Source organism: Pollicipes pollicipes, unplaced genomic scaffold, assembly GCF_011947565.3.
Source record: "Pollicipes pollicipes isolate AB1234 unplaced genomic scaffold, Ppol_2.1 Scaffold_4740;HRSCAF=5597_pilon_pilon_pilon, whole genome shotgun sequence".
Taxonomy (NCBI): domain Eukaryota; kingdom Metazoa; phylum Arthropoda; class Thecostraca; order Pollicipedomorpha; family Pollicipedidae; genus Pollicipes; species Pollicipes pollicipes.
Genome location: NW_023596545.1, coordinates 38,584,882 through 38,606,050, shown reverse-complemented (window position 1 = coordinate 38,606,050; position 21,169 = coordinate 38,584,882). Strand labels below are relative to the sequence as shown.

The window sequence follows — 21,169 nt, the reverse complement described above, 5'->3', positions numbered from 1 at the left end:
GTTTTTCGCCAAGGGGAACGCCAGCCAAGTGACGGTCGCTGTCTTGATACGTGCCCAGATACCAGGTTCTGCCAGTCCGGTCTCCTCTACCACAAAGAGGGCCACGGTATTTGCTCCATGTCACAACTGGCTGCTCTGGAGTACGCCTTCTAGAGAATACCGGGGAGACCCACTGCACCGTGCCGGTGGCGCATCAGGAGACCTATGTCCGGGAAACCTATGCTCTCCAGGCCTGCGCCCAGGAATGGGTTTAGGTCCAGTGAGCCTAGGTTTCGTGGGCGTAGATCCAGCAATCATAGGTCTTTTGAGCGTAGGTCCAGCAAGCGTAGGTCTTTTGAGCGTAGGTCCAGCGAGCGTAGGCCTCGTGAGCCAGTGGCCTACGACAGCCAGAGCCAGAGCGTAGGCCAGTAGGTCCAGTGAGTGTAGGTCTCCTGGGAGTAGGTCTTCTGGGTTCTCTCTGTCTCTCCCTCCACACCGCAGTTGGCTACCACTGCACCCCAGCAAGCCACCCCCGGCCGTGCGCCCTCCGACAGCGTCCCGCTGTGGGCCCAAGAACAGGCGTGACCCAACGCAGTGAGGGCGTGACGACACTGTCTGTGCCGCGCTCTCCGCATCAATATCAGAACAATTCCCATCGCCGACTTGCAGCACTGAAGACGTGGCCCACTTCGACACGACTTCGTACTCAACTCAGGATTCGGAATCGTCCATCCGGATAAGCCGCTGCAGCGCAAAACCGTGACGTGACTTGATTAAGATGATTTTGTATTATGAAGTCCGTGGACTAGTGTCACGAGATGTGCATGTGATGGGTTTGGTAAGCGTGCTCACGCCGAGGGCGGGCGCACAGGTGACCACGCCGCCGATCCGGTCACAGCTCAGCAGCTGTTCTGGCTGGGCCGACCATCACCGCTCCTCCGGCAGGGAGTCAGACTTCTGCACACCGTCCGCCGGCGGCGGCGCGTCGGCCTCCCGCGCACCCACACCTGGCGGACAGCAGCGGAGCACATCACACCGCGGGACCACGGGGGAGCACATCACAGCGCGGGACCACAGCGGAGCACATCACACCGCGGGACCACGGCGGAGCACATCACACCGCGGGACCACGGCAGGGCACATCACACCGCCGGACCACAGGCGGAGCAACATCACACAGCGGGACCACAGCGGAGACACATCACCACGCCGGACTCACAGCGGAGACACATCCAAACCGCGGGACCACGACGGAGCACATCACACCGCGGGACCACGGGCAGGCACAGGGAGTGCGACACCCAGCACAATGCACATCTGATCCCAGGTCCTAGCATGTTAAAACTAGATACGGAATGAAACATTTGAGGTTTAGAGTAAAACAACCACGATCTACGACTTAAAAACCGGATCTGCGATTCAACACATCACACCGGGAGCAGACCATTCCCAGTCTAGTGCATATCGCATCCGATCAACATAGCCGTAGCGAAAAACGGAATGCATTACGAATCAAGACGAAGCACGTCATACTCATGACAGAGCACATAATTCCGTCAATTGGCGGTGGTCGCCTTGAGTGCGAGACCAGCGGGATTTACTGACACCCACACGAACGCCAGTCACACCGGAGGACTGGGCCAGCAGCTCATGCACAAGGCAACGTGACTTCATTTGTCACAACACTTCAGCCGTAAGTCCAATACTCTGGATGTGAAATATGGATGACGCACACGGAGAACTGACAGGGAGGGACGCTCCAGTGGGCAGAAGGCCGCCATCGCCGTCAGCAAAGGTCACGACGCAGCCGCTAAAATGATGATGCCACGAAAGTTCACACTTCCGAGGGAAATCGGCCCACACCCAATCCCCAATCCCCGCCCCCGCCCCCGTGGGGCCGCATAGGAGCTGGGCCGGGCCCGCTGAGCGCAGGCTGCAGACGGAACCCCGCCCAGCGCTCGCCCACCCACGCACCACACACGGGACGGGTCAGCGAATGCCTCGAGTCAGGAGCAGAGGGGCGCCTGGCCCGACGGGTCGGCGGCTCACAAGCCACCCACCGCACGAGAGAGCGGGCCGACGAACCGGCGCGGGCACACCCACCTGCCCGGGCGAACCGTGCGGCCAGCGGGTCGCCACAGCGCACGAAGTAGGAGAGCGTAGCGCGCTGGTAGTAGTCGGGCAGCAGCTCGATGTTGCTGATCACGGACGGCAGTAGGTGCGCCTTGCCCACGTGCGTGCCTGCGGGCGTTAGCGCCTCGGTCAGCACGGCGATCGAGAGGCGGCGGGGACCGGTCTGAACGGCAGCAAACCCTCATGTCCTGCACGCGGCGTCAGACGTCTCCACCCGGCTCGATCGCGGACGAGACTGAGGAGAGGACCACATCTTCGGGATATGTCTCCATCCGGCTCGACCGCGGACGAGACTGAGGAGCGGACCACATCTCCGGCAGACATTTCCACCCGGCTCGGTCGCGGACGAGACTGAGAAGCGGACCACATCTTCGGCAGACGTCTCCATCCGGCTCGACTGCGGACGAGACTGAGGAGAGGACCACATCTTCGATAGACGTTTCCATCCGGCTCGACCGCGGACGAGACTGAGGAGAGGACCACGTCTTCGGCAGACGTCTCCATCCGGCTCGACAGCGGACAAAACTGAGGAGCGGACCACATCTCCGGCGGAGGAGCTGCTCAACTCGGCCCCTACACCGGCGGGATCCGGTCCGGCTGGTGGCCCGGGCTCAGCCCACCAATCGACAATGCAGCCGCCCTTGCTAACTCAATACGCGTTGATGCGGCTGGCCGTGGGAGGCATGCAACAGCATTCACGAGCTTTATCTGGCACACGTGTGCACCCACGACCTGCACTGCACCTGGCGGTGATTATAGGTACCCATAGGCGTATTCATGCAATCGGTCCTTTAGACGCATGTCCCCCCCGTTATCACACTTTCTATATGCATTTAAGGGAAGTTCCATATTTGAAGACATCGATGAAAGCATCACACAGGACGAAGTAAGCTCACTTATACCTGTTGGTATGCTTTTAAGTGAAAAGACTGCTCTAGACAACACATCGTACGTTATCATTACGTCATCACACCTTGCACAGCAACGACTGAAAGCCAATTGGCAGCCGTTATGTCTGGAAATCGTGCTCACGAACGCCACATATAAACGACTCGACGATCATATTTTGTTGGCCCTGATTGCCGCATGAATAATGGAATGCCAGGATTTGAATGACGCTTTTATGGTGTCGTGGATGCCTGGGTAACCTTGAAATAGGTCTCCGCGAAATAGTCTGCACATCTGCGAGGGAGTGCGGCTCAGAAACTAGAGTTTGAGGTCCTAAAACACGCGCTCGGGTGGGCGGGGTCAATTTGACCCTCCCCCAAGGTTTTTCAGGAATGGTTTCCAAACGGCGCGGCGCAGCTGCGCCAAATGTTGCTTTGCTGTAGACAATTGAATAGCGGATCTTTGGTATTGCAAATTTAGATGTATCTTGTAAGGTTGCTTGCCTACGGCATATCAAAGTCAGGTCATAGATTCAGCGAAGAAAATTTCTAGAAATCGTTAAATCTCATGCAACAAAGGAGTGTTAAACGAAGCCATACATCTCTGTGATAGCTTCTTAAGATACGACACAACTAACTGAACAAATTCCATTAACCTAGGGTCAGGTATGAAGGTCAGACCAAGATCAAAAGCACCCTTTTTATTACTTTAGAACCCGCTGTAAGCGGTAGTTTCTGGTGCTCACTTCGGATTCACTGGAAACAGGAACCGCATTATACATCTTGCATGAACTTTTGAAAGGTCACAATTGGTCACTGACCCGAAACGACCCAGGGAAACATATTGCTTTTCGGAACAAACTGCTTAGCGTAATCTTCGACGCTTACTCAAATGCAAAGCTCCAAGCAGTCTTGTACGGGTTTGGTCACCGTGTCCTTCTAAAGGTCAAACAAGATCAACGACCTTAAATGAGCATCAGAGTGAGCAGGAGTAATTCGAACACCAGCCTCAAGTTGTTTCACCTTATCTATTTATATTATTATACCACCCAAAGGTCAAGACCTAAGAGCCTACAATTTTAACAAAAGTGAGTTCACGTACAGGTTAATCTACTTTGTAAATTTGGTGTGTCTAGCTATCTTAATTTTTAAGATTTCAGAGGAGCAAACTGACCCCGCCCAACCAAGCAAAAGGGTATTCGGCTGGCCGCCCGGGCACATGTTATAAAGAGCATTCCTGTGAACTACACCGAATGATTTTCAAGGTGGCTATTTCATTTCACAACCCCATACAAATGTGCAACTCTCCCTTTTAACTAAGCTGAGACCGGCGACTGGGCGTACCTGGCGCGTCAAACCGGACCGAGGTGAAGTGCACGTGCAGGTGGTAGTAGGAGGGCTGGTAGTGGAAGTACACCCTCAGCTGCCACGCCGGCACGCCGTATTTCTCCTTAATCGCTTCCTGAAACAACAGCCGCAGCCTGGTAACATCGCCCTGTACGGGCCCATCAGATACAGAGCACACGCACTGAACAGCAGCACTCCCGCTGCCCGCAGGGAAGCAGGCACGACCCACACCGAGCATCCCGGTCATTCGAAATGGTAATGTACCAATTCGGAGCAGCACAAATCGCATCACGAAACGGACAAAACACCGAACACAGTGCACGGCGTGTCACTGACCACCAACAGAGCAAAAACGGCGCTCCCCGTGGCCGGCAGCCCACAGCGACGGCGGCATGGTCGGGCAAACTATTCGTGCGAAAGTATCACAGGTGGAATAATTGCTGGGACTATGTTCTCGTCTGGCGTCCCAGTAGATGAGGACGACAGCTTCAATAAATCCGTGATGCCGCCTCGTCCTAATCCTTCCGTAAAACTATTGCACGAAAGTATGTGACAGTTTTAAATGCGTATGGGGTAGGTGCTGTGCAGGGCTGTCACAACACGAGCAAAATGCGTGCATGCATCAACCCGGATAGTGTTGACGACACGTGCTTGGAACCACTAAAAGATTCCAAGACACAATCCCAAGAATCTACGACACGGAGCCGTAAGAGATCTTGGATCCACCCCTGAGATCTGTCCCCACGTTTGCTTAACACAGCGACATATTCCGCAGGATTATTTTCTGCGAATACACGAGGTATAAAGAGCCCACCATTGCATGAAACCAAGTCCTGTCTGCATTTGTTGAGTCAGCCCTAATACAGTCTTAAGACGGATTAATGTCCACGGCCTTTTGTAAAAGGCCATGATGGTAACCGACGGGTATCCGCATTAAAATAGCGAGCCTCCGACTCACAGACCATCGCTGACATTGATCTACCTTGGCATGTCAGTAGTCTAACTGTTCATACCAAGAACTAGTTAAAATTGGAATTACATGCGAGCTGACGCAGGGTAAAATCACGTCATGTCATTCAATGCCAACCGTTCGCGAATTCTGGCTTTTACCCACACACAGGTCAGAAATAGCTTAAAATGCGAATACATTTTGTAATAGGTATTTGTGCTGTATCTCATAATTCGACAGTGGCGACGACGAAGAGCGGCATTTATGCATCAGGCCAGCCCTTTAGACTGGGGACATGGTATGCTCCAACACAGCTTAGCTTTTTTTAAGCAAGCCCCAATCCGATACCAGACCCAGTGGATCCAAGAGTAGATGTGGAGGGAGGGGGGGGGGGGGGAGAACCCCATCAAAGTCGGCAAAAAGCAGTAATGCTCTTATTTCTCTGGGCGTCATTTGATTGCAACTGGCGGTATATTTGGGACCTGTCACCGCCGCACGGTCCTATGCAGGATTTTCACCAGAAAAACAAGCAAGATGGATGAAAGGGATAGTGTATCATTTGGCACAGGAGCGCCAGCTCCGACACAACACAGCCAACCACGGCAAAGAACGCCAGAGGCGTGCTTTTCAGAGCCAGAGACCACGACTACCGAGCAAACCACCCGTCAACACGCGTCTGGAACGCCGCCATTGACCCACATCCACCCTGCATAGTACGTGACATGGCCTGCAAGACAGAGTGCCCTTCACAGCTATGCAGCTCACAGCACGGCACCTTCATCACAGAGCACGGGTCATTACCAAGTGTGCGCGCCGCCGGGCACCGGTCCCGGCAGGGTGCTACTGACCGTGCCCTTGGTCCAGATGTTCCTCAGCAGCGGCAGGTGCTCGGCCCGCAGGTCTCGGAGGGATCGCAGGTCCCGCCGGCGCACGATCGCCACCAGGTACAGGGTCTCCAGCGTGCGGCCGTCCCACTTAAGGTCCGGCAGCAGGACGAAGCCCGTCTCCGGGGCGGTGTCCTCGCAGACGATCCGCCCCGCCTCGCTGCGGTGCTCCAGGATGTTGTAGACCCACTGCGGCCGGCCGAGAGACGGCGACATGAGCCGCGGCCGCAGGTCAGCCGCGCGGAGTCCGGCTGACAACACTACTGGACACTATACCGCCGACTGGAGAGCCACGGCCGCGGGTCAACCGCGCGGGCCCGGCTGATGACACTGCTGGATACTACAGTGACAGCTAGGGAGCCGCGGCCGCAGGTCAGCCGCAGGGGACCCGGATGATGGCACTGTTGGGCACTACAGTGACAGCTGGGGAGCCGAGGCTGCATGTCAGCCGCGGGGGGCCCGGATGATGACACTGCTGGGCACTACAGTGACAGCTGGGGAGCCGCGGCCGCAGGTCAGCCGCAGGGGGCCCGGATGATGATACGGCTGGTCATTTTAATGTCAGCTGGAGACAACGAGGATGCAAGCAACATTAATTTACTCTCAACGGTCACGAGGAACACACTCGAAGGCGTTCGATTTGAACACGAACAGAATAAGATGCAGTGTTATGACAGCATGGTGACATTACATTTCAACCTGGGATTTTGTAAGTGCTCTCATTTCGGTTCCATGTCGTCATGCAGAAATATATGCAGGGGAGCAGGTGCAATACAAAATGCGAGCTACTGATGGCGAGCTGATGATACTGATGGTCTTGAAGTTGGCAGCATACTTTTGACTCTACTTGCTTCTCACATATCAAAGGGGATGGATTGGCATTGCACATAGTAGTCTCATTATCAACAGCTTTTAGTCATTCCTAAAACCAATTCAGCACCACGCAATTTGAATTACCACTCATTTCCAACCTGAATATTCATGGAAGATTCTTTGAGATGTTCCAGGAGAACTTCTGAGTAAAGTTTCGGTGTTTCGTTCACCAAAATTGATTCTTGAGCAGTGTACTTGTCAATGTGCTTGTCTGTAGCTGGATGTATCACAGTCACTTTTAGGCCTGCCAGAAAAATGTCATACAATTGCAGAAAACAGGATTACTGTCACAAAAACACACACAGCCACTACACTGGGTGTCACTGAGTCTAACGTCATGCCACTCGTCCATCCACGCCGCCCTCAGTCGTGGCGCGGAAATAATCACGACAAGTCTAGTCAGGTGTCTCAGGCATAGAGTGAGTTGGCGTCTTCACAGCCTGTTGGCCCGGCAGCGCCTGACCACAACACACGAGCTGAGCCGGCACTTGTCGCCGGGCCGGTCCGGCTCAGGTCTGCCCCCACCGGCTGTGCCAAGGCTCATGTCTGCCCCACCAGCTGTGATCCGGATCAGGTCTGCCCTACCAGCTGTGATCTGGATCAGGTCTGCCTCACCAGCTGTGATCCAGCTCAGGTCTGCCCCCATCAGCTGTGATCCAGCTCAGGTCTGCCCTACTGGCTATGATCCAGCTCAGGTCTGCCCCACCAGCTGTGATCTGGTTCATGTCTGCCCCACCAGCTGTGATTCAGCTCAGGTCTGCTCTCACTGGCTGTGGTCCCACTTAAGTCTGCTCCTACCAGCTGTGGTCTGGTTCATGTCTGCCCCACCAGCTGTGACCCAGCTCAGGTCTGCCCTCAATGGCTGTGGTTCAGTACATGAGGAAAGTCAAGTCAGCACAAACAGGTCAGTGCTCACCAGTGACCACAAAACCTTGACCATATATGTGCATCACTTTGGCAGCAGTAAACAAAAGTAGAGTTTCATAGTATTCCATTGGAAGACCCCTTCCAATGAACAAACATCAATCATTTTTTATAATGTGACACAGCAGCCAAGTATAACAAAACTCGGCATGGATTTGTTGGCAGCCAACATCTCCCCATGATTGGGTTACACACCATATGTTCACTGCCAGCCAACTCACCATTAAGTTCAGGCTTGGGAAATCCTGTATAGTTGCCATATATGTCATTGTGGAAGGTCTTCTTCAAAGCTGTTGCTGAACTCAAAATCTCTTTTGCACTTCCTTCAGAAAATGCTGTTTTCTCAAAAATTACAACTGCTGGATTGACACTGCCTTTTACATCAGCTCTTAATGCTAACATTTTCTTGGTTGGGTCATCCTTCAATACTTGGGAACATGTGAACTTGCCAAGGTCTTCTAAACCCTGATGGATGTCTCCAGTAGCTATGATGGTTTCAGCATCATTGTCTTTTTTGAATTTCTTGGCACTTCCCTGGCCCTCCATATTAGTTCAAATCTGCAATTGGTTGTTGGGTCAGATGATAATCTCACAACAGCATGCTGTTAACTCACAAAAACCCTGGACATCTTTACTACACCATGATACATGGTGTAGCAGAGGTCAGCCCGCCTTGGACATCTCACATCAATGCTCGCAAGCCAAGAAGCATGTCTTAAACAGCTCTAGAACAAAAAGTACAAAGGTCCATTTGGTGAACTAGCTAACTTTTAGTGCTAGATGGCAGCTGTGCAATTGCACCAAGAATAACAATAGCATACCAAGAAGTCAAATCAGCTAAATCACGAACTGCAGAAATGTGAAATGTAAAAGGCTGACAAGCCAAAATGGTGGACAGCCAAACAGCAATCCACAACATAGTGGTAAGTCAAAAGCTGACATGCAAAATTACTGAAAGGCTAACTGGCATATTATTAGAAAAATAATTATGAAATGTCAAAGTGCCAAAAAAGTACATGAACTGATCGTGAACTGATTGCGGCCTAAGTTAATCTGGCTTATGTTTACCCAGCCAGACTATAGCGAGCAAATGAAGCCGCAGCAATATGTATATGCGTATATATTTATATATATATATATATATACGCATTTACTTCAACACCACACAACGCGTATTCAATATGCTTCAACAAATGTGCATCCCCACTGACCCTCCCTCCAGACTCCTCGGGTGCAATGAGTCCTGCGTATGGTGTCAGTGAGAGCGGTGGTTTCGCGGTTTTTGATGTATCATATGCGCAGTAATTGTAAAAGGAGCTAAACAATCGACAGCATCTTTTGATAATCTCAATCTTCGACTCGACGCAACTGATAGACACAAAATGTGCACCATTCGATGCTACTTAATTAATTTCTAGAAGTTTCTGGTATGTTGTGGTCTTTTGTAACGTTAGAAATAAATAAAAGGACCAAAATACAAATATCAGTTTGCAGGCACCCATATGGTGCAGCCTATGAGACGGATCACTACAAAACCTGCACCAATCGATGTGCTATAGTCCATATTATATTTTTTGAAAACATGATGATCTGTTACGTGGCTAAATGTCACTAAAAATGTCTAAAACAACCAAAATTGGCTGCCGAAACCACATACTAATTGTCCTGTTGTTTATCTAATGAATGGAATAGACGCGACCTTGATGAATGTAATGTTTTGGTTGGAGTCTGTGTAGATAGGTGTCCTAAATTTAGAAGTGGGTGAAGCGGGTAAATTTGTCATTTTCCAACAGCTATTTCTGCGTCGTCTGGTGCTTGAGTGCTGCTGGATATTGGTGGTGGAAATCTTTGTCAAAACGTGGATAATTGGCTCCAAATCAGAGGATTATGGAAAAGGTTTGGGGCGTTGATTTCCTGCCGGCATTGTGTGGTTTCGTGTCAATATGTGATCGCCGTCCGCACATGTACAAGTTGATGTTTTGCTCTAGCTCATTTCGCAATGTTGCTGACTTACAGATAGAGATATAATGGTAGAAGGCATGAAATGCTGCCTCATTTGTTGATTTTCTGTTTTGGTTATGAGTTAAATCATTAGATCATTAGGGGTGTAACAGCGCTAGTGAGGTGAACATGAAATATGTTCATTTTGAGACCTGCTGAGGGTTTCTGAATTTTGTCTGCTTTAATGTGTAGCTCATCTTAAGGCATGTTAAGTGTCATACAGATTTGGCTCCATCAACAGAAGCTATGAAATAAGTTTGAATTGATTAGTTTTACTTAAGTAAGGGCCTAGCTTGATGTAGTAGATATTCCCAGGTGCTTAAAGGTCACATAATTTGTCATTTTTAATATTGCTGTGTTCAGGCAGGGTGGTAAGAAATCTAGCTATTCTAATTAGGGATGATTTGAACTTGATCTGAGGGGCTGTCCATAAATTATGTTAACAGTTTTGGGATGATACACATATTGTGATTGGAGTTTTTTGGTAAACAGCATCTGTGACCTACTGGGTGTTCTAGTCTTTTTTAAAAATGCTAGGGCTAGACCCTTTAAATTTGATTGCATGGTGAAGCAGGTGATGTCTGGTTCAAATATAACACATATTTGTGGGAATATGTTAACCTTCACTTGACTTTTATTCTGTGCATAATCTTTTCTAGGTGACCTCTTTCTGGGGTGGTTACATTGTGTTGAAAATATCTCACATCAGTGCAAAATCCATTTGACATGATTTAGCAAGAAATGCAAAAGAAATCAGAGGTGCATTCCTTGCCATTACAGAAAGGCCATGTTAATCAGCTTTAATGTTTGGATTCATTAAGATTTTAGCACAATTTGAAACTATACTGGAGTGCTACATGATGCTGCTAAAAATCTTCTTCTCTCTCCCTTGTTATGGTTCTGCAATGTGTCATCAAAATCTTCCCAATTTTCCCTCAAAAAGCTGAGCCCCTCTTTTTTAAGTGTCCCATCTAAAGGAGCAAAGAAATTTATAGTCATAGCAGCAGAGGCATTGCTTAAGATTTCATATTTCATTAATCATATTTCTGCTCAGTATCTAAAATCATTGAGTGTAGCCTTGATTCACAACCAATCTCACAAATCCATAACAAGGAACAATGATGTCTTTACAGAAAACATAAATATCAAAGATCTTCTTTGCTTGGATCAATGCTGTCATCACATGTTCCATTGCCTCGCTTCCATGGGAAGAGCCAGGTCACAACAGTTGGGGCCAGCTGTACTGAATTCCAGACACCTGTGGCCATCAGCCACCCTCCCAGCCAATGGTGATGTGATGTGGCACCACTAATCACCATTCATTATTGTCCACCACCCCCTCCCATGAGATGGTGCTGCTATGATGTAGGCCCCACTGCCCTTCACTAATCTGACTCATCAGGTGATGCCAGTGTGATGCAGACCCAGTGCCTTAAAAGTCACTCAGTTGGGTGTTAAGGAGTGGAAGTATAAATTAATGCTACCAGACCTCAGACCCCTCAGCCACCTTTGCCCCTGCCTGCCTGATTTGCCAAGCCTGAAGCACTTATAGACTGGGTTGACCACTGACCTGCTCATTTTTGTTTGGCCAATGCTGAGCAAAGGGGGGGGGGGGACACAGGCAGTGAACCCCACTTGATGGCATGAACAGGATGAAAAATATCAGCATCTGCATCACCCAAGTGGCCAAATACCATCACATTGTCAGGGCTCCACCACTGCCTTCCGCCAGGTGTCGTCGGTGTGATGTAGCCCCAGCGTCGACCGCCGCCGCACTATGCCGCGCTCACGCTCCAGCGACTCTGCGCAGTATGAGGACCTGTCGGCGCTGGCCGGCAGCGGCCCGCCCGGCTCCCTGCTCAGCCAGGTGGCGGACGTGCGCGACCCGGGCGACCAGCTCGAGATGACGGCCTCCACCGCCGGCGTGGTGCCGGACGGTGAGTGCTGCCGCCACCGACTGGGGCCGTTCCGGCGCGGGGCTGCAGACCACGGAGTTCACTTGTGCAGGTGTTGTGGCCGCACTTAGGTGCCGCGGTACGGCTGGCCACGGAAGGTCAGCGGTTCGGTCGTTGTCTTGTACCGAGGGGCGGGGGACAGTGAAAGAGAAGACCAAGGCGTGCCACCGCAACCGCCGCCGACCGGTGAGGAGCGGAACAGGTGTAACAGTGTATGGGGTTCTGGGATAGCTTGCACCTTGAGAGATGTGGTGCATGCGCTCTGTGACATTAGTTGTATCCGTGCAGTGCGCATCGTGACATCTTCTGATCCTGATCGAACAACTCCCAATCCAGCTCTGACGGCGTTCCGTCTTCGGATCGTGATCGGACAACTCTCAATCCAGCTCTGACGGCGTTCCGTCTTCTGATCCTGATCGGACAACTCCCAATCCAGCTCTGACGGCGTTCCGTCCTGTGACCAGCTGCCCTGCCGTCAGACGCTGTGTACGGAACCCTTGCGAACATCTCAGGTGTCGTGGTGGGCGAGCTTATGGCTGCTGGGCCGCCACATCCACGCCTGGGCTGTGGTCCGGAGCGTCTGGGACGTGGCCCTGCCCGACCTCGGCCTGACCTGTGCCGCCGTGTCGCCGGCAGACACGTTCACCGTGGACCAGGCGGTGAACGCCATCGGCTTCGGCCGCTTCCAGATCCGCCTGTCGCTCATCACGGGCCTGTGTTGGATGGCCGACAGCATGGAGATGATGATCCTCTCCATGCTGTCACCGGCGGTGCAGTGCTCCTGGCACATCTCCGAGTGGAAACAGGCCTTCATCACCACCATCGTGTTCCTGGGCATGATGCTCAGCTCGCCCTTCTGGGGCAAGTTCAGCGACAAGTACGGCCGGAAGACGGTGAGTGCAGCTCCTGGGCAGGCATTGGCTGCAATCGTAGCGGCTTTAGGGTTGGAGGCCGGTGCTAGGAATCGATATTGCACCACATAATTACTATGGTTTGGAATATTGTTATGTCCATTTATTGGGAATGAATCATGAGCCTTCTCTTTTGCATCCCTATGTTCATTGGGGTATCATATATCATTGAAGCCATCATTTTGTTCTCAGTGGCGATTGATTTTAACGCCACCATCCAGAATCAGTAAATGAGTCATGTTAGTTGTGCCGCCTATCGATAAGTTGAACACGAGGTCAATTTTCAATTTTGGCATTACGAGCTCAGACACTTTTAGCTCCATTTCTATACCAAGTGCAGCTAAGTTACGAGCATTGGCGCAAGCTTGTACCTTTGCGCCCTCAATCATGACCGAATTATCTTAGAAATTATAGATGAACGGCATCTTTCAAGACTGCAGATTTTGTACTTTTCACGTTGACGTGAGTTTGTAAGCTTAAGGACGATCCAATGAGCCATTTATAATGTTTTGACTGGTTTGCGCGCGTTCCCGCTGAGTGTACCGTGTTTGCAGAGCTGGAACTGGGGATATGCCACTTCATGCCCTGAGGCTTATGTTGGCCAGACTCGGCGGGTGTCCCGTAATTTTGGCGTTGCTGTCGGCAGGCAGCGGTGGTGTGGTGTGGCCGATGTATGGTGCTGTGCTGACTGCCGTTGCCTATGGCCGCTGGCGTGATGCGCCAGTGTGCGCCGGCGGTTTGACGCCTGCGCCGCCGCCGCCAGACGCTGGTCATGTCTGGCTCGTTCCTCTTCTTCTACGGCTTCCTCTCGTCGTTCGCGCCCACATACGTCTGGCTGCTGCTGCTGCGCGGTCTGGTTGGCTTCTGCGTGGGCGCCATCCCCCAGGCGTGAGTGCGCCCGCCGCGGCGGCGCCCCGCCCCGCCTCCCTCCTCCGGGGCGGACCGGACCGCGCCGGGACCATGTCGGCCTTAGTTCGGCTCTGCACTGATCACGTTATTTATTTGGGTGTTGTATGGTTGTGGAATGGCCTGTGGGTTTGATTAGCAGTGTGCCTTACTGCAGATTGTTTTGGCATGCATGTAAAAGAGAACATGTACCTGCTTCGAGCAATGCATTTTATGGGTTACACAGCATGTGGCATATCCTTTTATGCGTGGCCCTATGTATTATTTTTTGCCCCTCGATTTTTCAGCGTCACCTTGTATGCAGAGTTTTTGCCTGTGAAGCAAAGAGGAAAGTGCGTTATTTTATTGGAGGTGAGGATAATAACCTGTTGTTAAACTGCAGGTACTATTGTGTGATCAACATATACTTGTCACTAGTAAAGTCAAAATTTGGCGCTGTAATTATGGCGTCGGATTTCACGTCGCGTAAGGATTTTTTGGAATGGCACCTCAGATTTTGTTTATTTAGTTTTACATATTTGTTTTTGCGATGTTATGACAGTGCGGTTTTGGGACAGTGCACTTTTTAAGATACACGTAGCGTCAGGGGTGTCTGAGACACTGTCCTCCACAGCGTCTGTCTGGTTTGTGTGGCGTCGCGAAGCCGTGGCTCGTTCGACCTGTGACGGGGCGGTATCGCGCGGCCGGCAGTGTTTCTGGGCGCTGGGCGCCTGTCTGGAGGTGCTGCTGGCGCTGTTCGTGATGCCCACGCTCGGCTGGAAGTGGCTGCTGGGCCTCTCCTCGCTGCCGTTGCTGCTCTTCACGCTCATCTGCCCGGTCAGTCCGCCGCGCTGACAGCCCGCTGCCGTCGGCGGCCGCTCTCGGGCAGGCCGCTGGCATGGACTGGGCCCCAGGAGTTAGTCCGCCGCGCTGACGGCCCGCTGCCGTCGGCGGCCGCTGTCGGGCAGGCCGCTGGCATGGACTGGGCTCCAGGAGTCAGTCCGCAGCGCTGACGGCCCGCTGCTGCCGGCGGACTGGGCTCCCGGAATGCTTGGTTGCGTAGTGTTAAAAGTTGAAAGAGTCGTTGAAGGCTAGTGTGGCTTCTTCAGTTTTTTTGTTATTATCTTGAAACATCTGTTGTTTAGATTTACTTCTCGAGGTTATTGGTAATCATTTACAGTCATTCGTTGCACGCGTCGTTTTACGCCATCGCAATCGAAGTCTGTGAGGGGACAACAAGGACCAATCCGTCCGGGGTATGACTGCTCACACCAGGTGGCCAAAGAGGTTTGGCTAACGGCGGCGTTCAGACCGGGCTGGCAGTTCGTATGTGTCCTCATGACCCAACACAGACCCCGACCCAGCCACTGACCCGAGCGCCGACCGTGCCGGCCCTTCTCCGCGGGTGACCTGACCGAGTGTGTGTCTACTGCCCGGCCAGTGGCTGCCGGAGAGCGCCCGCTTCCACGCGGCCAGCGGGCAGTCGGAGCGGGCGCTGAGTACACTGAAGCAGCTGGCCGACGAGAACGGCCGGCCCATGCTGCTGGGCCGGCTCACCGTCGACGACGTCAGCACGGTGCGGCGCGGCGAGATCCGCGACCTGCTGGTGCCAGAGCTGCGCAGCACCACCCTGCTGCTCTGGTTCATATGGTCAGTATGCAGCCTCGCTGCACTGCCACCCTGCCGCCCTGGTTCATATGGTCAGTATACAGCCATGCTGCACAGCCACCCTACTGTCCTGGGTCATTTGGTCAGTATGCAGCCATGCTGCACTGCCATCCTGCTGCTCTGGTTCATATGGTCAGTATACAGCTGCTGTGCACCACTACCCTGCTGCTCGGGTTCATATGGTCAGTACACAGCCACTATACACGGCCACCCTGCTGCTTTGATTCATATCGTCAGCATGCTGCCACCATCCTGGTACTCCGGTTCATATGGCGAATATGCCACCTGGCTGCCCTGGTGCATATGACCACTTCTTCCAGCACACGGTTGTCCTGGCTCGTTTGGCGGTGCTGTCATTGCCAGGCTATTTCGGTTCACGCAGTCAGTTCATCATACCACCTCCCTGTTGTGATGCGTATGTTGAGCACCGTCACAAACTGACTGCACTGGTTCGTGTGCTTTGTGTGACTGGTTCGTGTGCTCTGTGCTGCCACCACTCAACTGTGTTTGGACCAATTTGAAGGTAGGGGTAGCTTCAAATCGCCTATTTGCCTGCTCCGCTACCGAAATCACGCAGTTTGGTGATCGGAAGGCAGTTTACGAGACGCCTAATTGGCTACCGGCCTACATCGCACAGCCGCACAGCGTCATGTCACCAGCGTGATAGCCCGCGGAACACAATGAAAAACAGCTCTATGTCCAGCACCCTGGTGTCCGTTCACCCGCGGGCATGTAGTTAGTAGCACCACCACCCGAGAGTTAAGATGGTTAGTAGTGGCACCCTGCCGGTGCAGGCGGCGGTCATGTTCCCACAGAACGTCACCGCGGCGGCCGCTGCTGTGGCTCCGGCGCGGGCAGAGCCATGACCGCGGAGTGGTCCCGGAGCCGGCGGCGGTCATGCTCCCACAGAACGTCACCGCTGCGGCCGCTGTTGTGGCGCCGGCGCGGGCAGAGCCATGACCGCGGAATGGTCCCGGAGCCGGCGGCGGTCATGCTCCCACAGAACGTCACCGCTGCGGCCGCTGCTGTGGCGCTGGCGCGGGCAGAGCCATGACCGCGGAGTGGTCCCGGAGCCGGCGGCGGCTGGCTCGTGACAGCAGGGCCGGAGTCTCTCGCCTGACTGCGATGCCCGTCTGTCCGCCAGGTGGGCCAGCGCCTTCTGCTACTACGGCATCGTGCTGATGACCACCGAGCTGTTCGAACTCTCCGAGGAGGACCTGTGCAGCGCTCCGCAGGGCTGGGAGGGCGCCGAGGTGCGTTCATCAGCCCGCAGCGCAGTCTGCCGGTGCCGCCGGAGGCGGCGTTGTCATTCTGGTGCCGCTTATCGTCGCGAAGCTTCAGTTCCGCCCCTCTCGTCGTCGTGGGTTCCTTGGAACATGTTCTCAGCCGTCACTCGTCTGCTGTGTGAGTCCTGGGGGCATGTCCTCAGCCGTCGCTCGCAGGCTGTGTACGTCGTGGGACATGTTTTCAACCGTCGCTCGCCTACTGTGTGCGTCCTGGGACATGTTCTCAGCCGTCGCTCGCCTGCTGCGTGCGTCCTGGGACATGTTCTCAGCGATCGCTCGCCTGCTGCGTGCGTCCTGGGACATGTTCTCAGCCGTCGCTCGTCTGCCGTGTGCGTCCTGGGACATGTTCTCAGCGATCGCTCGCCTGCTGCGTGCGTCCTGGGACATGTTCTCAGCGATCGCTCGCCTGCTGTGTGCGTCCTGGGACATGTTCTCAGCGATCGCTCGCCTGCTGCGTGCGTCCTGGGACATGTTCTCAGCCGTCGCTCGTCTGCTGTGTGCGTTCTGGGACGTTTTCTCAGCCGTCGCCCGCCTGCTGTCGCCAGGTGTGCCAGGCGTCGTGCAAGACACTGCAGCAGGAGGACTACATCGATCTGCTCTGGACGACGCTCGCCGAGTTCCCAGGTGACGGCCGGGAGGATCCCGTTCCCGTTCCCGTTCCCGTTCCCGTTCCCGTTCCCGTTCCCGTTCCCGTTCCAGTTCCCGTGCCCGTTCCCGTACCCTACCCGTATCCGTTCCCGTTCCCGTACCCGTTGCCGTTGCCTTTGCCGTTATCGTTTCCGTTCCCGTTCCCGTTCCCGTTCCGCTCGCGCCGAGGACACAACGCGTATTGTCGCACTGTTGTTGGCTTCTGCGGAGTGAGCTTCAAAACAGCCGATGTTGTCACGGGAGGAACGATGGCAGAGGGTGGCTGTCGCTGGGCGGATTCGAGTGGCGTGGCGGTGTAAAGGCCGGCAGTCTTACTTGCTGCCCCCTCCTCTTCTCCCCTTCCCCCCCCCCCCTCTCCGGTGGTGCCGGTAGTGTAGTGGTTAAGCTGTGCGTCTGAGAAACCAGAGGCACGGGTCTCGATTCCTTGCGGTGTCCGCCCTTCTGGCCAGGTTGAGAAGCAGGCGACGTGGTGTGGCCTCAGCAGCTGAGTGCGTCGTAAAGCCCGAATGACACTCGCTCCCTGCCGTTAGGGATATTCTTCACCATCCTGATCATCGAGAGGTTCGGCCGCAAGAAGACAATGGCCACCGAGTTCCTCATTTACACGCTGACCATTTTCACGCTGTTCTTTTGCGTGAAGAGGTGAGTTGCGTTGCCGCGATCCTCCGAGGGCCACGGCAGCCGGCGTCTGGCGGCCGGCTTGGCGCTGACAGTGCTGGCCATCATGGTGGTGATGGTGGTGGTGGTCGTGGTGGTGATGGGCCGCGAACAAGTGCAGGAAATATCCAGCAGCAGAAGCCGTTAAATCCTGGGGAGGCAAAGTACAAGTACAATTATAACACATCCGACACACTGTTTTTTCTCAAGTTTGTGATGGCTTGTCAAGGATGTTGTTTCCGGTCCAAATAAGTGAGTGGTGATCGGCTTGTGGCTGGGCACGGCCGGCTGACCTGATGTTTGTCATGCTGATACGGTCCGCAATCAACCGACTGTTTTCTAGCCGAGTCACGCTGACGGTGACGATGAGCTGTGACATGAAGATGAGGTGACAAGCTGAGCCGTGCCGACGGTAGCTGTTTTCCAGCCGAGCCGTGCTGACGGTGACTGTTTTCCAGCCAAGCCGCGCTGATGGTGACTTTTCCAGCCGAGCCGCGCTGATGGTGACTGTAATGTTTTCCAGCCGAGCCGTGCTGACGGTGACCCTGTTCGTCTGCCGGGGCATTATCGCCGGCATGTTTCAAGCAGCCTATGTCTACACTCCCGAGGTGGGTGCTCGCCGGAGACCGAATAACACGCGCTGCGCTGCGGTGACGAGCATGCCCCTCGCAGCACCCGTCCGTCGCAGCGTGTCGTTTGGTAGTCTGCGTGAGCTCAAGGCTGAGAATGAGGATCTTGAACGTCTGGCTGAACTATGGTTATTTCATTGAAGGAGATGGGGAAAGTCGCGTACGCATGCTGTTAGATGCGACACCGCCATTAGACATCCCTTGTGCAGGTCTCTCCATCGTCATGTTACCAATGCCGCAAAACAGATCTTGCGTTGCACGTACAAGATGCGTTGAAAATTCTACTAAACATAACCCTTACGCTTCATGTCACAGTCTTCACGCGAATATAGTTAATGGGGCATGCTGGACCGCGTAGGCAGCGACGCAACGGCCTCGTGTTATTCTGGTTTGCGTTACACTGCCGCGTTCCGCAATATTGGACCGATATCTGACGACAAGCGGTGAGGCGTCACGATGGGCCATGGGGAGGTCCATTACCGCAGACGTGGCTGGACAAGCGGCGGACAGGCGTCACCTTTGAAGTGCATGCTTTTGCAGTGCTACACAGCCATGCGGTGATAGTCTGTGATGCAGTGGGTGACTGCACTCACTGTTGGCGCGCAGCCGGTGTCTGGGGTGGTCCCACGTCACCGCCTCACCGCCCGCCGCCGTCGGCGCCTGTGGTGCTGTGGGCGGCCTTACTGCCTGTCGGCACGCGGCCGGTGTCTGTGGTGTGTCTCTCCCCGCCGCCTCACCGCCCGCCGCCGTCGGCCGCAGGTGTACCCGACCACCCTGCGCGCGGTCGGCGTAGGGGCCTGCAGCGGGTTCGCGCGGCTCGGCGCCATGGTGACCCCGCTCATCGCTCAGGTAAGGTGGGTCGGCCGGGCCCGGCCCACTCTTCCGCCCGCCTGGCCGCGCTCCAGCCGGCGCCGCAGCACCGGCACCGCGGCTAGCCAGTGTATGGTGTGGGGAGAGACAGGCGACTGGAGCAGGCGCCCATCACGGCGCACGTGTCGGGGTGTTGAAGACCGGGTGTGTGACTGATGTTTCGCCGGCGCGGCTTCGGTCGGCGGAAGGATCACGGCGCTCGTCGCCCGACGTCATGAACCCGTGCGGGACGGGCCCCAGCCGAGAGGTCGCGCCGTTGTGCGCGATGAACTGTGCTGCTGTTTGTTGGTCACGAATGCTGGGATGGGCATCTGTCCGGCGAGTGTCGCAGGAGGCTGTGTCTGGTCCGAGTCCGACCCGTCACAAGCGCGCTGCTAGCCAGGCCAGGCACGATGTCTGGTTGCCTTCGCTGTATGCGGACCGCGCTGCGGTCCCGCGGTCGGGTTGTGCGTCAGGGACCCTCGCTGATGCCGGGGGAGGAGCGGGAGGCGAGGTCGAGGTGCTGGTGTTGGTGTCAGTGTGCTGACGCGGGCCCGCCAGGTGGTGGTGCGGACCTCGGTGCGGTACGTGGCGCTGGTGTACGGCTGCGTGGCGCTGCTGAGCGCCGCCGCGGCGCTCCGCCTGCGCACGGAGACGAGCGGCCGGCCCATGGCGTGACGTCACCGCGGATCCTCCGGCGTGACGTCACCGCCGCTCCTTCCTCCCCGCCCAGTCCTGCCGCCGCCCCGCACACTCGGTCCGGCCGACACACTCCCGGCGAGTGAAGCACTCCTCTTGCCGACGCCTCAGCTGTCTTCGGTGCTCATGCTTGCCCTCCTTCCGCCTGCTGTCTCTCCTAGTCCTGGCTGGGTCGGATCACTCGGTTCCGTCTGGCTGTCATTCTTGTTATCTGTTTATCAGACTTTGCACCTATTCTTTCGAATCGCAGCTTCCTATAACTGCTACGTTTTGCACTCCTCATCAGACATGGGCTTTCTCCATCTGATATGTGATGTGTGGGTAATACGGTGCGTCAGGTACATGTCGGCTCTTCTCTTTCTTTTAGCAGGTGTTGATCTACCTGTCTGCCTCTCCAACAGGCCTGATCTGCTGCTTTGCCGCTCCAGCAGGTGCTGATCTGTCGCTCTGCCGCTCCAGCAGGTGCTGATATGTCGCTCTGCCGCCCCAGCTGGTGCTGATCTGCCGTTCTGCCTCTCCAGCAGGTGCTGATCCGCTGATCCGCCACTCCAGCAGGCGCTGATTCGCTGCTCCGCCGCTACAGCAGGTGCTGATCTACCGCTCTGCCGCTCCGACAGGTGCTGATCTGTCGCTCTGCCGCTCCGACAGGTGCTGATCTACCGGTCGCCGTTCGCCAGCGTGGTGGTGTACGGTATTGTGGCGCTGGCCGCCTGCGTCGCCTGCCTGCTGCTGCCCATCGAGACCAGGGGTCGGCCGCTGCAGGACACCCACCTGACGGCCGGCGACGACGTCCACTGACCGCTGGGCGCGCGCCGCCGGCCGGGCCGGGCCGGGCCGGGCCGGGCAGTGGCGGTTGGCGCACGGGCGGAGAAAGGCGTGGCTGGAGGAGGCGGCGCGACCGGTCCGCTCGCGGGCCGGTCACAGCGCCGCCCGCACCGGCCGTGGCCTCAGGCCTGCCCACACCGGCGGGACACGAAGACGGCACCCTCCGCCCGATGTTCGGCC

The 21,169-nt window shown here is 55.0% G+C and overlaps 2 protein-coding genes across 5 annotated transcripts; one reads left to right on the top strand and one right to left on the bottom strand.

The window, feature by feature from the left end:
- Positions 1–821: 821 nt before the first annotated feature.
- Positions 822–9,213, bottom strand: Dcps (Decapping enzyme, scavenger). 4 transcript variants are annotated; one of them, XM_037221532.1, is made up of 7 exons: positions 9,188–9,213; positions 8,198–8,534; positions 7,151–7,296; positions 6,144–6,368; positions 4,344–4,461; positions 2,083–2,220; positions 822–986 (listed from the first exon to the last, which is right to left on the bottom strand). In XM_037221532.1, the coding sequence occupies exons 2-7, from the start codon at positions 8,520–8,522 to the stop codon at positions 907–909; spliced, it is 1,032 nt and encodes a 343-aa protein (XP_037077427.1). In that variant the 5' UTR covers positions 8,523–8,534; positions 9,188–9,213; the 3' UTR covers positions 822–906. The 4 variants fall into 4 exon arrangements, with proteins under 4 accessions (XP_037077427.1, XP_037077429.1, XP_037077430.1 ...); XM_037221534.1 differs by lacking the exon at positions 9,188–9,213 and adding an exon at positions 9,131–9,153; XM_037221535.1 differs by lacking the exon at positions 9,188–9,213 and adding an exon at positions 9,045–9,067.
- A 450-nt stretch (positions 9,214–9,663) lies between these two features.
- On the top strand, positions 9,664–20,227 carry LOC119098568 (synaptic vesicle 2-related protein). Its single transcript, XM_037221531.1, has 13 exons — positions 9,664–9,872; positions 11,710–11,914; positions 12,569–12,825; positions 13,607–13,731; positions 14,037–14,100; positions 14,440–14,565; positions 15,170–15,378; positions 16,541–16,649; positions 17,228–17,306; positions 17,861–17,972; positions 18,511–18,595; positions 19,376–19,465; positions 20,027–20,227. Exons 2-13 carry the CDS (start codon positions 11,755–11,757, stop codon positions 20,141–20,143), a joined length of 1,533 nt encoding a protein of 510 aa, XP_037077426.1. The 5' UTR covers positions 9,664–9,872; positions 11,710–11,754; the 3' UTR covers positions 20,144–20,227.
- The last annotated feature ends 942 nt before the right edge of the window (positions 20,228–21,169 follow it).